The sequence below is a fragment of the Nycticebus coucang genome, chromosome 4 (genome assembly GCF_027406575.1).
Source record: "Nycticebus coucang isolate mNycCou1 chromosome 4, mNycCou1.pri, whole genome shotgun sequence".
In the NCBI taxonomy this organism is placed as follows: Eukaryota; Metazoa; Chordata; class Mammalia; order Primates; family Lorisidae; genus Nycticebus; species Nycticebus coucang.
Genome location: NC_069783.1, coordinates 123,861,238 through 123,873,849, shown reverse-complemented (window position 1 = coordinate 123,873,849; position 12,612 = coordinate 123,861,238). Strand labels below are relative to the sequence as shown.

The following is a 12,612-nucleotide window of genomic DNA, read 5'->3' as shown; positions in this document are numbered from 1 at the left end:
TTGCCTGGATCCAAATCTGGGTTGTATCACATCCTTGCTAGTGGATCCTGGGCAAGTTACTTAACCTGTCTGTGCCTCAGTAGTGGATCCTGGGCAAGTTACTTAACCTGTCTGTGCCTCAGTTTCTTTGTCTGTGGAATGGGGATGATACTGTTATCTACCTCATAGTTGGTTGTTGGTGAGGGTGAAGTGCTGAGAATAGTGCTTGCTGTGCCATGAGTGCTCAGATGTGTCACTGCCATTACTGACGCACGTAAAAGCACTTGGCCTAGTTTGAGGCCTTGGTATGTGTTCCATTAATATAGATGCTGCCCTTATCAACTACTTTCAGAACTCTGGGAAGGAGGTGGATTCATCTAGTTATTTCTTAGTCCCTCTTCTGTGATTCACTGGAATACAGTACAGTCAGTTTTTCCTAGGAGAGACCAGTTCATGTTTCCCTTCACCCCTCCATTTTTCTTAGAGATGCAGCTTCCCGCAGGGCCCTGCAGGCAGCCATCCAGCAGTTGACTGAGGCCCAGCCAGAAGCCACTGCTAAGAACCTTCTGCACTCGCTGCAGTCTTCAGGCATTGGCTCCAAAGCAGGCATTCCCAGGTAAGTGGTTAAGGTCATGGCTCCTTGGGACTTGCTGGAGTCCTGCTTAGACTGGTGTAGAGATGGCTGGTGTAGCTGAGCGTGCTGAGCAGGTGTGAGCATGCCTTCACACTCTGAATGGTACCTGCAGTCTGCCTTTGAGCAGAGGGAGGAGCTGGGGTGGCAAACTTAGTGGAGAATACCACTTTCCTCTGCAGCAGTTCTGAGAAGCTAGTGGGAGCAAGGCTGTTTTGAGGGGAACCATTTACCCACCTGGCCCTGAATGGGGGAAACCATCTATTTGTTTTATTATTAATACCAAGAGATGAGAGTTTGGCTAATAAGGCCCAGACTCCTTGTCCTCAGTTTATCACAGAAGATTTGTGGGAAATTAGTTTCAAGTTCTGCCCTAGTAGGTCAAGGGAGGGTCCTACATTATTAGGCAGGGCCTTAGGATAAACATTTGTCCTCAATATGGAGATAGCTGCTCTGGCCTTACCTCCTCCTCTGCTCTGCCCTCCTCTTTGCAGTAAGAGCAGTGGCTCAGCTGCTTTGCTGGCCCTGACCTGGACCTGCCTTCTGGTGCGCATTGTCTTTCCTTCAAGAGCCAAGCGGCAAGGGGACACCTGGAACAAACTGGTAGGTTTCCTTTGTCTCTGGAGTAGCCAAGGTCAGCTTTCTGCCCAGTTAGTGAGTATCCCTTTTTTTTTTTTTTTTGAGACAGAGTCTCACTTCGTTGCCTCCTGATAGAGTGCTGTGGCATCACAGCCCACAGGAACCTCTAATTTTTGGGCTCAGGTGATTCTCTTTACTCAGCCTCCTGAGTAGCTGGGACTACAGGTACTTGCCACAATGCCTGGCTATTTTTAGAGATGGACTATCACTCTAGCTCAGGCTGGTCTCGAACTCGTGAGCTCAAATAATCTGCCCACCTCAGCTTCCAAAAAGTTAGCAAGTATCTTAACTCCCAAGTGCTCTTCTAGGAGTTAGGTGACTAGAACTCTGAACTGTGCCCAGGAATGTGACTTTGGTGTTTGGGGTATGAATGTAGCATAATCATGTTCAACTGTTTTTTTTTTTTTTTGAGACAGAGTCTCACTTTGTTGCCCTCAGTAGAGTGCCACGGTGTCATAGCTCATAGCAACCTCAAACTCTCGGGCTCAAGCAATCTTCTTGCCTCAGCTTCCTGAGGTGCTGGGACTACAAGCATTCACCACAATGCCTAGCTGTTTTTTAGAGACAGAGTCTCACACTTGCCCAGGATGGTCTCGAACTTGTAAGCTCAGGCAATCCACCCGCCTTGGTCTCCTAGAATGCTAGGATTACATGTATGAGCCATCACGCCTGGCCTTGTTTATTTTATTTATTTATTTTTAAGACAGAATCTTAGGCTGGGTGCGGTGGTTTGTGCCTGTAATCCTAGCACTCTGGGAGTCCGAGGTGGGTGGATTGCCTGGGCTCATGAGTTCGAGACCAGCCTGAGCAAGAGCAAGACCCCATCTCTAAAAATACCCAGGCATTGTGGTGGGCACCTGTAGTCCTAGCTACTTAGGAGGAGGCAAGAGAATCACCTGAGCCTAAGAGTTTGAGGTTGCTATGAGCTATGATGCCATGGCACTCTACCTAGGGCCACAAAGTGAGACTCTGTCTCAAAAAAACAAAAAACAGACAATCTTGTTCTATCACCCTGGCTAAAGTGCAGTGTCATCATCATAACTCACTAACCGCAAACTTTTGGGCTCAAGTGATCCTCCTGCCTCAGTCTCCTGAGTAGCTGGAACTATAGATGCCTGCCACCCCACCCAGCTAATTTTGAAAATTTTTTATAGGGACAGGGTCTCTTGCTCAAGCTGGTCTCAAATTCTTGAGCTCAAATGATCCTTCCACCTTGGCCTCCCAAAGTGCTAGGACTACAGGTGTGAGCCACTATGCCCAGCTGATCAGATGGTTTTTTTTTTTTAACATGTAATGACAGTGTACTATACACATTTTCTTCTTCTGCCTTTTTTATTTCTTCAACCAGTCTGGGAATATGTTCCACAGTAGTAAATGAAGAGGTTCTCATTCTTTATGCATATTTACTAATCTTTTGGATGTACCATACTATGTATACCTTGTCTTCTGTTGGTGGCCATTTATGTCGTTTATAATTTTTTATTGTTACAAACAATGCCACAGTGAATAACCTTGTACATGTGCCATTTTATACACATGTAAATGGAGTTCAGCAGCCTTGCCTTCACAAGCATATCTTTCTTCTCAGGGTAACAGTTCACACTGCTCACCAAAGACTTTGGGGATTTGTGGCATGTAAAGTCGCTGGACTGTTTGTAGTTGAGCACCTATTATGTGCTTCTGTCTGGGTTGGACAGTGTGCCCCATGCATTTTGAGCTTCATTTCTGTATCTGTGGTGATAGTGCCTGGTGATAGTGCCTGCCATTTAGTCAGTGTTTAGTAAATATTTGTGGGTTTAATGAAGGACAAGTCAAGGCAGATAGATAAGAAGTAGATGGAACTGGACCCTGGTTCTTTTCCAGCATAGCACTTACCTCATTGAAATTATAGGGCGGTGCCTGTGGCTCAGTGAGTAGAGCGCCAGCCCCATATACTGAGGGTGGCAGGTTCAAACCTGGCCTGGCCAAACTGGAACAAAAAAATAGCCGGGCATTGTGGCGGATGCCTGTAGTCCCAATTACCTGGGAGGCTGAAAGAGAATTGCCTAAGCTGAGGAGTTGGAGGTTGCTATGAGCTGTGATACCACAGCACTCTACTGAGGGTGACAAAGTGAGACTCTGGTCTCTTAGAAAAAAAATTATATATAGAATTCATTTGTATGTTTATTTTTTTCCCATTGGACTGTTAGATGCATGAAAGCAGGGAATGTGTCTGTCTTATTCCCCTGTGGCTTCATTGTCTGAGTCATAGTAGGTGTTCAGCAAATATTTGTTTGTTTTTTGTAGAGACAGAGTCTCACTTTATTGCCCTTGGTAGAGTGGTATGGCGTCTCAGCTCACAGCAACCTCCAACTCCTGGGCTTAGGCGATTCTCTTGCCTCAGCCTCCTGAGTAGCTGGGACTACAGGCGTCTGCCACAATGCCCGGTTATTTTTTTGTTGTGGTTTGGCCGGGGCTGGGTTTGAACCCGCCACCCTTAATATATGGGGCTGGTGCCCTACCCACTGAGCCACAGGCGCCACCCCAAATATTTGTTAAATGAACATTTGTGTGAACAGTGTCATTAAAGGACAGGATTAAGTGGAGTGGTGTGGAGGAAATAAATTCTGGCTGGAGTTGAGTGGCAGAGGCCGAGTGGAAATGAAATCCAGATCTGGAGGGTCAGAGAGGTCTTGGACAGGTTGTATAGGCCTTGGGACCTCTGCTTCCATGTTCCATCCTGACCTGAGCTTTCCTGGTCCTGGCAGGTAGAGGTGCAGTGTCTGCTCCTACTGGAGGTGCTGGGTGGCTCCCACAAGCATGCTGTGGATGGTGCTGTGAAGAAACTCACGAAGCTGTGGAAAGAGGTGACAGGATGCATGGGGCTGGTGGATGTGATTTTTTCCTACAGTATCCTTCAACTTCATCTGATCCACCTGCTTGACACTTTCCTCTTCAGAACCCAGGGCTGGTGGAGCAGTACTTGTCAGCCATTCTCAGCCTAGAACCCAACCAGAACTATGCCGGCATGCTGGGGCTGCTAGTGCAGTTCTGCACGAGCCACAAGGAGATGGACGTAGTCATTCGGCACAAGGCAAGTGCCAGTGTGGGTGGCCATGTGCTTTCCACCCTAGAGGCTTGCTGGAAAGGATTAGGTATCTGCTTTGCCCTGGTGGCCCCAGTGGCTAATCTCATCTGAAACTTGGTTTTCTCACACAAGATTCTTGCCTTTTTCCATGAGGTATGACAGAGTTGGGATATTTCCCTTCCAGTTCAGGCTTAGGGTGAATCCTGGCTTAGTTATTGGGGTGATAGTTTGCTTGCTCATGCAGTCATTTATTCACCCCAGTTGAGCAGCTACCATGTTCTGAGCGCTGTGCTAGGTATTTGGGCATGCTCCAGTAAGCTAGGGAGTGATGACCTGCCCTGTGGAACTGAGTCTGAGAAGACACCTACCACAAGACAGTCATCTAGTTAGTTATAATGTGGTGAGTGCAACAGAAGAACCTGACTGAGACCGTGGATCAGGGAACATATCTCTCTAATGAAGGAACTTTGAGGGTGAAGAGGAGTAAGGAAGGTCGAGAGGTGAGGCGGAGCATTTTTGGAGAACACATCCTGTGGACAGGAATAGAGGAGAGGTGAGTGGGCTCTGATGGCATGAGTAGGTTAGCGAGGGTGAGGTGTAGTTGGCTGGGTGGCATGTAGACCTTATAAGCCACCATGTCAGGGACTTTGCTATTTATGCCAGGGGCCATGGAAAATCAGGGAAGATTCATAAAGAGTATGGCATGATTAGTGGGACCTCTGTTTAATACTGTGAAATGTGGATATTGGTTTGTATATTTTCTAGAAGCACTCCCATAATAGGTAGCTCTTAGGCCAGTGCACTGTAAAATGTCAGGATGTAATTGGATCTTTGTGTTCACTAGAGTGCCCTGCTGGATTTTTATATGAAGAACATCCTGATGAGCAAAGTAAAACCTCAGAAGTACTTATTGGTGAGTGAGAAGTGGCCCTTATTTACCTGGACAAACTAAATCCCATTTTAAATTCTGGGATTCTGAACTGTCCTTTCTTCTTGATCTGTTTCCATGAGGGCTGAGTGCCTGACTCCTTTCTTTTTGTAGGATAGCTGTGCCCCTCTGCTCCGATACATGTCCCACTCGGAATTTAAGGATCTCATACTGCCCACCATACAAAAGTCTTTACTGCGGAGTCCAGAGAATGTTATTGAAAGTAGGTTGCTGTCAGACAAGAGGATGGGAGGGACACGAGTTGCCTGATAAGGTCTATTCCTAATACTTGGTATTAGAAAGTGTGAATGTGTGGGTGTGTGGTAAGGATATATCTGCTTATCTTGCTGGGACCTTAGGAGAGGGTTAAAGATCCTTTCGAGAAGATATTGAAATTCATGGGCCCTCTTGCTAGAAGAATGCATGAAGGTGGTGCCTGTGGCTCAGTGGGTAGGGCGCTGGTCCCATATACCCAGGGTTATGGGTTTGAACCCGGCCCCGGCCTAACTGCAACAAAAAAATAGCTGGGCGTTGTGGCGGGCACCTGTAGTCCCAGCTACTCGGGAGACTGAGGCAAAACAATCGCCTAAGCCCAGGAGTTGGAGGTTGCTGTGAGCTATGTGATGCCATGGCACTCTACCGAGGGTGATAAAATGAGACTCTGTCTCAAAAAAAAAAAAAAAAAGAGGAAGCCACACCATGCACAAAAGGATATCCACTTAGAATACTGCTATAATTTTAGGGGTTCAAGAATGTTCTAGAGGCCAGGTGAGGTGGCTCACACTTACAATTCTAGCACTCTGGGAGGCCAAGGTTGGAAGATAGCTGGAGCCCAGGAGTTTGAGATTGCTGTGAGCTAGGCTGAAGCTATTACCCTCTAACTTCTAGCCCAGGCTAGTGAGACTCTATCTCAAAAAAAAAAAAAGGGAAGGGAGATGGCGCCTGTGGCTCAAAGGAATAGGGTACCAGCCCCATATACCAGAGGTGGTGGGTTCAAACCCAGCCCCGGCCAAAAAAACTGCAAAAAGAAAGGAATGTTCTGGAGATCATTCAGGTCAAGATGCTCTTTTATACACAGGACTTAGTGAATGTAGTGGTAGCACTTGAAACCATAGGGTGTGACTGTCGAGTATCTGTACTTTTTTGTGGTTTGTTTTTGAGAGACAAGGTCTTACTCTGTTGCCCAGGTTAGAATGCAGTAGTGTTGTCATGGTTTACTGCTCCCAGGCTCAAGTGATCCTCCTGCCTCAGTTTCCCAAGTAGTTGGGACCATGGATGCAGTGGCTCACGCCTGAAATCCTAGTACTCTGGGAAGCTGAGGAGGGTGGATTGCTTGAGCTTAGGAGTTTAAGAGCAGCCTGAATGAGAGTAAGACCTTGTCTCTAAAAATAGCCAGGGTGTTGTGGTAGCACCTGTGGTCCCAGCTACTTGGGAGGCTGAAGCAAGAGAATCGCTCAAGCCTGAGAGTTTGAGGTTGCTGTGAGCTATGACGCCATGGCACTCTACTGAGGGTGACAAAATGAGACTGTCTCAAAAAACAAACAAAAAAAACACACCATACCTGGCTAATCTTTTTATTTTTAGATGGGGTCTCACTCAGGTTGATCTCAAACTCCCAGGGTCAAGCAGTGCTCTCACCCCGGCCACTCAAAGTACTAGGATTACAGGTGTGAACCACTGCACCTTTCCTGTCCCTTCTTATCTTGATAAAGTGTGTTGGTGGAATATTGAATGAGATTTTTTTGCTAATTGGGATGGTCAATATATAGCTTTTCAGCAGAGCTTAGGGATGTGGCTCTGAGATACAGGGTGGTCATGGTTCCATGTGGCAGATAGTAAGCCTGGTAGTATTTTTGGGAAGTAGGGGAAAAGTATTCTCTGAATGTATCCCTGAGTGGAGTGATCATTGCTTTCTGTCCCCCTTAGCTATTTCAAGTCTGCTGGCATCAGTGACTCTTGATCTCAGCCAATATGCCCTGGACATCGTGAAAGGACTGGCTGGTAAGTGTTCTAGCCTCTAGATGCACCTTGGATTTTGGTTGTACTTGTCTCAGTTACTGGAGTAAAGGGAGCAGGGGGTAGCTCAGATTAGAACTGCAGTGGCAGGTTCTTTCCTGAGATCATTTATAATGAGAACATGTTAAGTAGCATTGGAAAGTTGGGAACATAGAACTGGCAAGGATGAAAGTCTGGATGCTTAGTTGTCAGCAGCCTCTGAGCAACTCTGTGTGTCCAGGTCAGCTGAAATCCAACAGTCCCCGCCTGATGGACGAAGCTGTGCTGGCACTGCGGAACTTGGCCCGCCAGTGCAGTGACTCTTCGGCCATGGAAGCTCTAACCAAGCACTTGTTTGCCATCCTTGGAGGTGAGCAACCTTTCTTGGCCATGGGTATGGCTGAAGTGTGGTCCCTGGACTCTGGGATCTGGCAGGGACTTGATATTTTATGTCTGCTGTGGCAAAACCAGGAGGATGCCTACTCTGGAATGTGAATGTATGATGTGAACTGTCATTGTATACATTGCAGGAAAAACTAAAATACATCAGAATGTTAATATCTTTCATAAAAATTACTTATTTTCTTTTTTTGGCTTTTTTTATTTTGTTGCTTATTTTTATTTCTTTACTTTTTTTTGTTGTTGTTGAGACAGGGTCCCACCCTGTGCCCCTGAGCAGAGGGCAGTGGGAGTGGTAGCTCCCCGCAACCTCAGACTCGGGCTGTGGGCATCCCTCTGCCTCAGCCTACAGAAGCCGCTGGGATTATAGGTGCTTGCCGTGGCGCCCGGCTGGGTTTTTCCATTTTTTTCATGAGTCGGGGTCTCACTGTCGCTTAGGCAAGTCATGAACTAAAAATGACTTATTTTCTTTTTGGAGACAGAGTCTCACTTTATTGCCCTTGGTAGAGTGCTGTGGCGTCATAGCCCACAGCAACCTCAAACTCTTGGGCTCAAGGAATCTTCTTGCCTTAGCCTCCCAAGTAGCTAGGATTATAGGAGCCCATCCCAATGCCCAGCTTTTTTAGAGATAGGGTTTCATTCTCGCTCAGGCTGGTCTTTAACTCGTGAGTTCAAGCGATCCTCCCACCTTGACCTCCCAGAGTGCTAGGGTTACAGGTATGAGCCGCTGTGCCCAGCCTTATTTTTTGATTTTTTTTATAGAGATAGGGGTTTGCTATGTTGTCCTGTCTACACTGAACTCCTGCACTCAAGCGATGCTCCTGAGTAGCTGGGACTACAGCAGTGGTTCTCAACCTTCCTAATGCCACGAGCCTTTAATACAGTTCCTGTGGGTCATGACCCACAGGTTGAGAACCGCTGGACTACAGACTTGTACTGCCACACCTAGTTTAATAATGTCTTCAAGTAGTGGAAACATCATGGGTGCTTTTTTTGGAGACAATCGTACTCTGTTGCCCATGCTAGAGTGCCATGGTGTCATCATTGCTCATAACCTCAGACTCTTAGGCTCAAGAGATCCTTTTGCCTCAGCCTCTGAAGTAGCTGGGACTACAGGTGTGTGCCACCATGCCAGGTAGCTTTTTCTATTTTTAGTAGAGATGGGGTTCTTGCTTTTATTTAGGCTGGTCTCGAACTCCTCAGTTCAAGCAGTTCACCTGCCTAAGCTTCCCAGAGTGCCAGGAATAAAGATGAGCCACTGAACCCAGCCTGTGGGTGCTTTTTTTTTTTGAGACAGACTTTCAAGATGACACCCTGGGTAGAGTGCTGTGGCATCATAGCTCACAGCAACCTCCAACTCAGGCTCAAGCGGTCCTTTTGCTTCAGTTTTTCTATTTTTTCTTTTTTTTTTTTTTTTTTAGTAGAGATAGGGTCTCGCTTTTGCTCAGGCTTGTCTCGAACTCATGAACTCAAGCAATCCACCCATCTTGGCCTCCCAGAATGCTAGGATTTACAGGCATGAGGCACTATGTCCAGCCACCTAGGGGTGCTTTTTTTTTTTTTTTTTTTTTTTGAGACAGAGTCTCTGTCACCCTTAGTAGAGTGCAGTGCCATCACAGCTCACAGCAACCTCAAACTCTTGGGCTGAAGCAATTCTCTTGCCTTTGCCTCCCAAGTAGGTGGGACTACAGGCGTCCACCACAATGCCCGGCTATTTTTTTGGTTGTAGTTGTTGTTTGGCAGGCCCAGGCTGGATTCGAACCCGCCATCTCTGGTATATGTGGCTAGTGCCCTAGCTGCTGAGCTACAAGGTGCCAAGCCCTATGGGTGCTTTTAAAAATGTTTTTCTTTTTTTTTTTTTTTTGTTTTTGTTTTTTTGTAGAAACAGAGTCTCACTTTATGGCCCTCAGTAGAGTGCCGTGGCCTCACACAGCTCACAGCAACCTCCAACTCCTGGGCTTAAGCGATTCTCTTGCCTCAGCCTCCCGAGTAGCTGGGAAAAATGTTTTTCTTTATATTTTTCCTGTTTCTCAAATTTTCTGTTTGAACATGACTTCTTTAGTTTGAAAACAAAAGGCTAGTAAATGTTATTTTAAACCTAGCTTCACAGTAGACAGTTTGTTTTTGGAATCAGAAAGCTCAGTGTGGTGTCTTACGACTACATTATTCGCCCCTTGGGAAATGTGGCAGATGTGAATTTGAATCTTTCCTGTCCCTTCTCTCAGGCTCGGAGGGAAAACTAACTATTGTAGCCCAGAAGATCAGTGTCCTCTCAGGTATGGATTTCTCCATATGTGGTAGAGGTGTGGTCTTATAGATGAGGTTTAAGATAATTCTTAGATAAGGCAAGTCCTTTGGATCTTTACTTCAGATAATCTTAGGCTTTTTAGCCTGCCTCCTGGGGACTCTGCTGCCTACTTGCTTGGCAAGAGGGACTTATTCAAGTTTAGTGGGAGGCCGGGCTTCTATAAAAGACAGGCCATGTGGAGGGAGAACTGAGGGAAGGCCAAAGGAGAGGTGTGGTTTTGGGGGAACCCAGAAGAGGTCTGACCAGGAACCCAGAGATGGCAGATGCAAGAAGACTTGACTATTTGTGGTTTCGTGCTGATGAGGGGCTAAACAGGGACTCTGTCTTTCAGGGATTGGGAGTGTCAGTCACCATGTGGTGTCTGGGCCTTCTAGTCAAGTCCTGAATGGGATTGTGTCTGAGCTGTTCATTCCATTCCTCCAGCAAGAAGGTAAATCTGTGCAGCATGGTGAGCATGCCATCTGAACCCATTCTTGACCATAAAGCCCTTCTGAAGGCACATCTCCCTCAGAGAGCATGGCTGGGAAGTGTCTGAAATATTGCTGCTTCCTCCCATACTCTGGCTTGGTTTCTTGCACTGTTTGCAGTGATTCGACACAGTTATAAGATATCAGATTAACTGGACTGTGCTTTTTGCCCTAGTTCATGAGGGAACCTTGGTACATGCTGTCTCTATCCTGGCTCTCTGGTGTAACCGGTTCACTACTGAAATGCCCAAGAAGCTCACCGAGTGGTTCAAGAAAGCTTTCAGCCTTAAAACCTCCACCTCTGCAGTGAGGCACGCCTACCTGCAGTGCATGTTGGCTTCCTTTCGGGGTAAGATGTCACCGTAGGCCATTGTCCAGGCCTCCCCACAAAGGTGACCAAGTCTTTGGGGGCATTAACAACACTCCAGGCTTTTCTTTTTGGTTTATTTTGCATGAATTTATTTCTTCCTGAAATAAGTGGGAACATAAGGCAAAGCCTGGGATCAAATCTCAGGAGTTCTTTATAACAAATTCTGGCTTTTCCTCCTTGTAAGACTTTGAAACTGCAAAACTTTATTCAGAGAGGACCCAGAAACAGAACCTGTCACTACAGTATTTGAAATCATGGAGAAAATTCTGATAAAGCTGATTTAAAAGGTCTAATTTCATGTAAACTTCACTGTGGAGTCTGTCCTCACTTCAGTGCTAAAAATATTGTCTTTTGGAAATAAGCATCTACCTCCTTCCCAAGCAGAAATAGAAGAGATTTTCAAATCTATATAGGAGCATGGCTGGGTGTGGTGGCTCAGACGTGTACTCCTAGCACTCTGGAAGGCCAAGGCAGGAAGATCCCTTGAGCTCAGGAGTTTGAGACCAGCCTTAGCAAGAGTGAGACAATTTCACTACTAAAAATAGAAGGCTGGTACCTGTAGCTACTCTGGAGGCTGAGGCAGGAGGATCGCTTGAACTAGGAGTTTGAGGTTTTTGTCAACTAGGCTGACAACATCTACCAGTGTTTTTCAACCTTTTTTATCTCACGGTACACTTGAATCTTTAGTTAAACTACCATGTCACACTTAAATTATGTTGATCAAAAAAAGTTAACAGAAAGAATATACTTACTGTGCTTTGAACTTCTTTCAAAAATGGTTTAATTAATGATCTTTAAAAATTTTTTTTTGGCATGCCTAAGATTATTTCATGGCACACCAGTGTGCTATGGCACACTGGTTAAAAATCACTGCCATAGACTCTGTCTCAAAAAACAAATAGGCTGGGCACAGTGCCTCACATCTATAATCCTAGCACTCTGGGAAGCTGAGGCAGGATTGCCTGAGCTCATGATTCAAGACCAGTCTGAGCAAGAGTGAGACCCTGTCTCTAAAAATAGCCAGGTGTTGTGTTGGGCACCTGTGGTCCTAGCTACTCAGGAGGCTGAGACAAGAGAATTGCTTGAGCCCAGGAATTTGAGGCTACTGTGAGCTATGACACACGGCACTCTACCAAAGGCGACCAAGTGAGAGTCTGTCTCAAAAAAACCAAAAAAAACCCCAACAAAACAAATCTATATAGGAGCTTTATCTCTAAGCTAAAAACCTCTAGTACTCAAGGCACTCTACCCAAGGGCGGTACACTGAGACTCTGTCTCTACAAAAAAACAAACAAAAAAAAAAAAAACCTCTAGTACTGACTTCCACTTTGGAGACGGGCTTTTATTTCTTTTAAAAAAGGTTTAAACTTATTTTTTTGAGACAGAGTCTCACTTTGTTACTGTGGGTAGGGTACCATAGCGTCATCATGGCTCACAGCAACGTCAAACTCCTAGCCTTCCCAGTAGCTAGGACTACAGTTGTGTACTACCACACCCTGATGATTTTTCTTTTTCTTTTTTTTTTTTTTTTTTTTTGGAGACAGAGTTTCAGTTTGTCGCCCTCAGTAGAGTGCAGTAGCGTCCCAGCTCACAGCAGCCTCCAGCTCTTGGGCTTAGGCAATTTTCTTGCCTTAGCCTCCCGAGTACCTGGGACTACAGGCACCTGCCACAATTCCTGGCTATTTATTATTATTATTTTTTTTTGTTAGAGGCAGAGTTTTACTTTGTCACCTTTGGTAGAGTGCTATGGTGTCACAGCTCACAGCAACCTCCAGCTCTTGGGCTTAGGTGATTCTCTTGCCTTAGCTTCCTGAGTAGCTGGGACTACA

General features: G+C 46.0%; 1 protein-coding gene across 2 annotated transcripts in view; it reads left to right on the top strand.

Annotated features, from left to right (window-relative positions):
- The window catches only part of GCN1 (GCN1 activator of EIF2AK4), a 73,728-nt gene that overhangs the window by 9,967 nt on the left and 51,149 nt on the right, over window positions 1-12,612 (top strand). For both annotated transcript variants that reach the window (XM_053588239.1, XM_053588238.1), the window contains exons 4-14: window positions 464-595; window positions 1,105-1,217; window positions 4,001-4,095; window positions 4,188-4,322; window positions 5,161-5,229; window positions 5,359-5,467; window positions 7,171-7,245; window positions 7,481-7,609; window positions 9,864-9,914; window positions 10,278-10,376; window positions 10,589-10,762. In XM_053588239.1, the coding sequence (XP_053444214.1) occupies window positions 464-595; window positions 1,105-1,217; window positions 4,001-4,095; window positions 4,188-4,322; window positions 5,161-5,229; window positions 5,359-5,467; window positions 7,171-7,245; window positions 7,481-7,609; window positions 9,864-9,914; window positions 10,278-10,376; window positions 10,589-10,762 (1,181 nt within the window). The remainder of the gene's footprint in view (window positions 1-463; window positions 596-1,104; window positions 1,218-4,000; window positions 4,096-4,187; window positions 4,323-5,160; window positions 5,230-5,358; window positions 5,468-7,170; window positions 7,246-7,480; window positions 7,610-9,863; window positions 9,915-10,277; window positions 10,377-10,588; window positions 10,763-12,612) is intronic.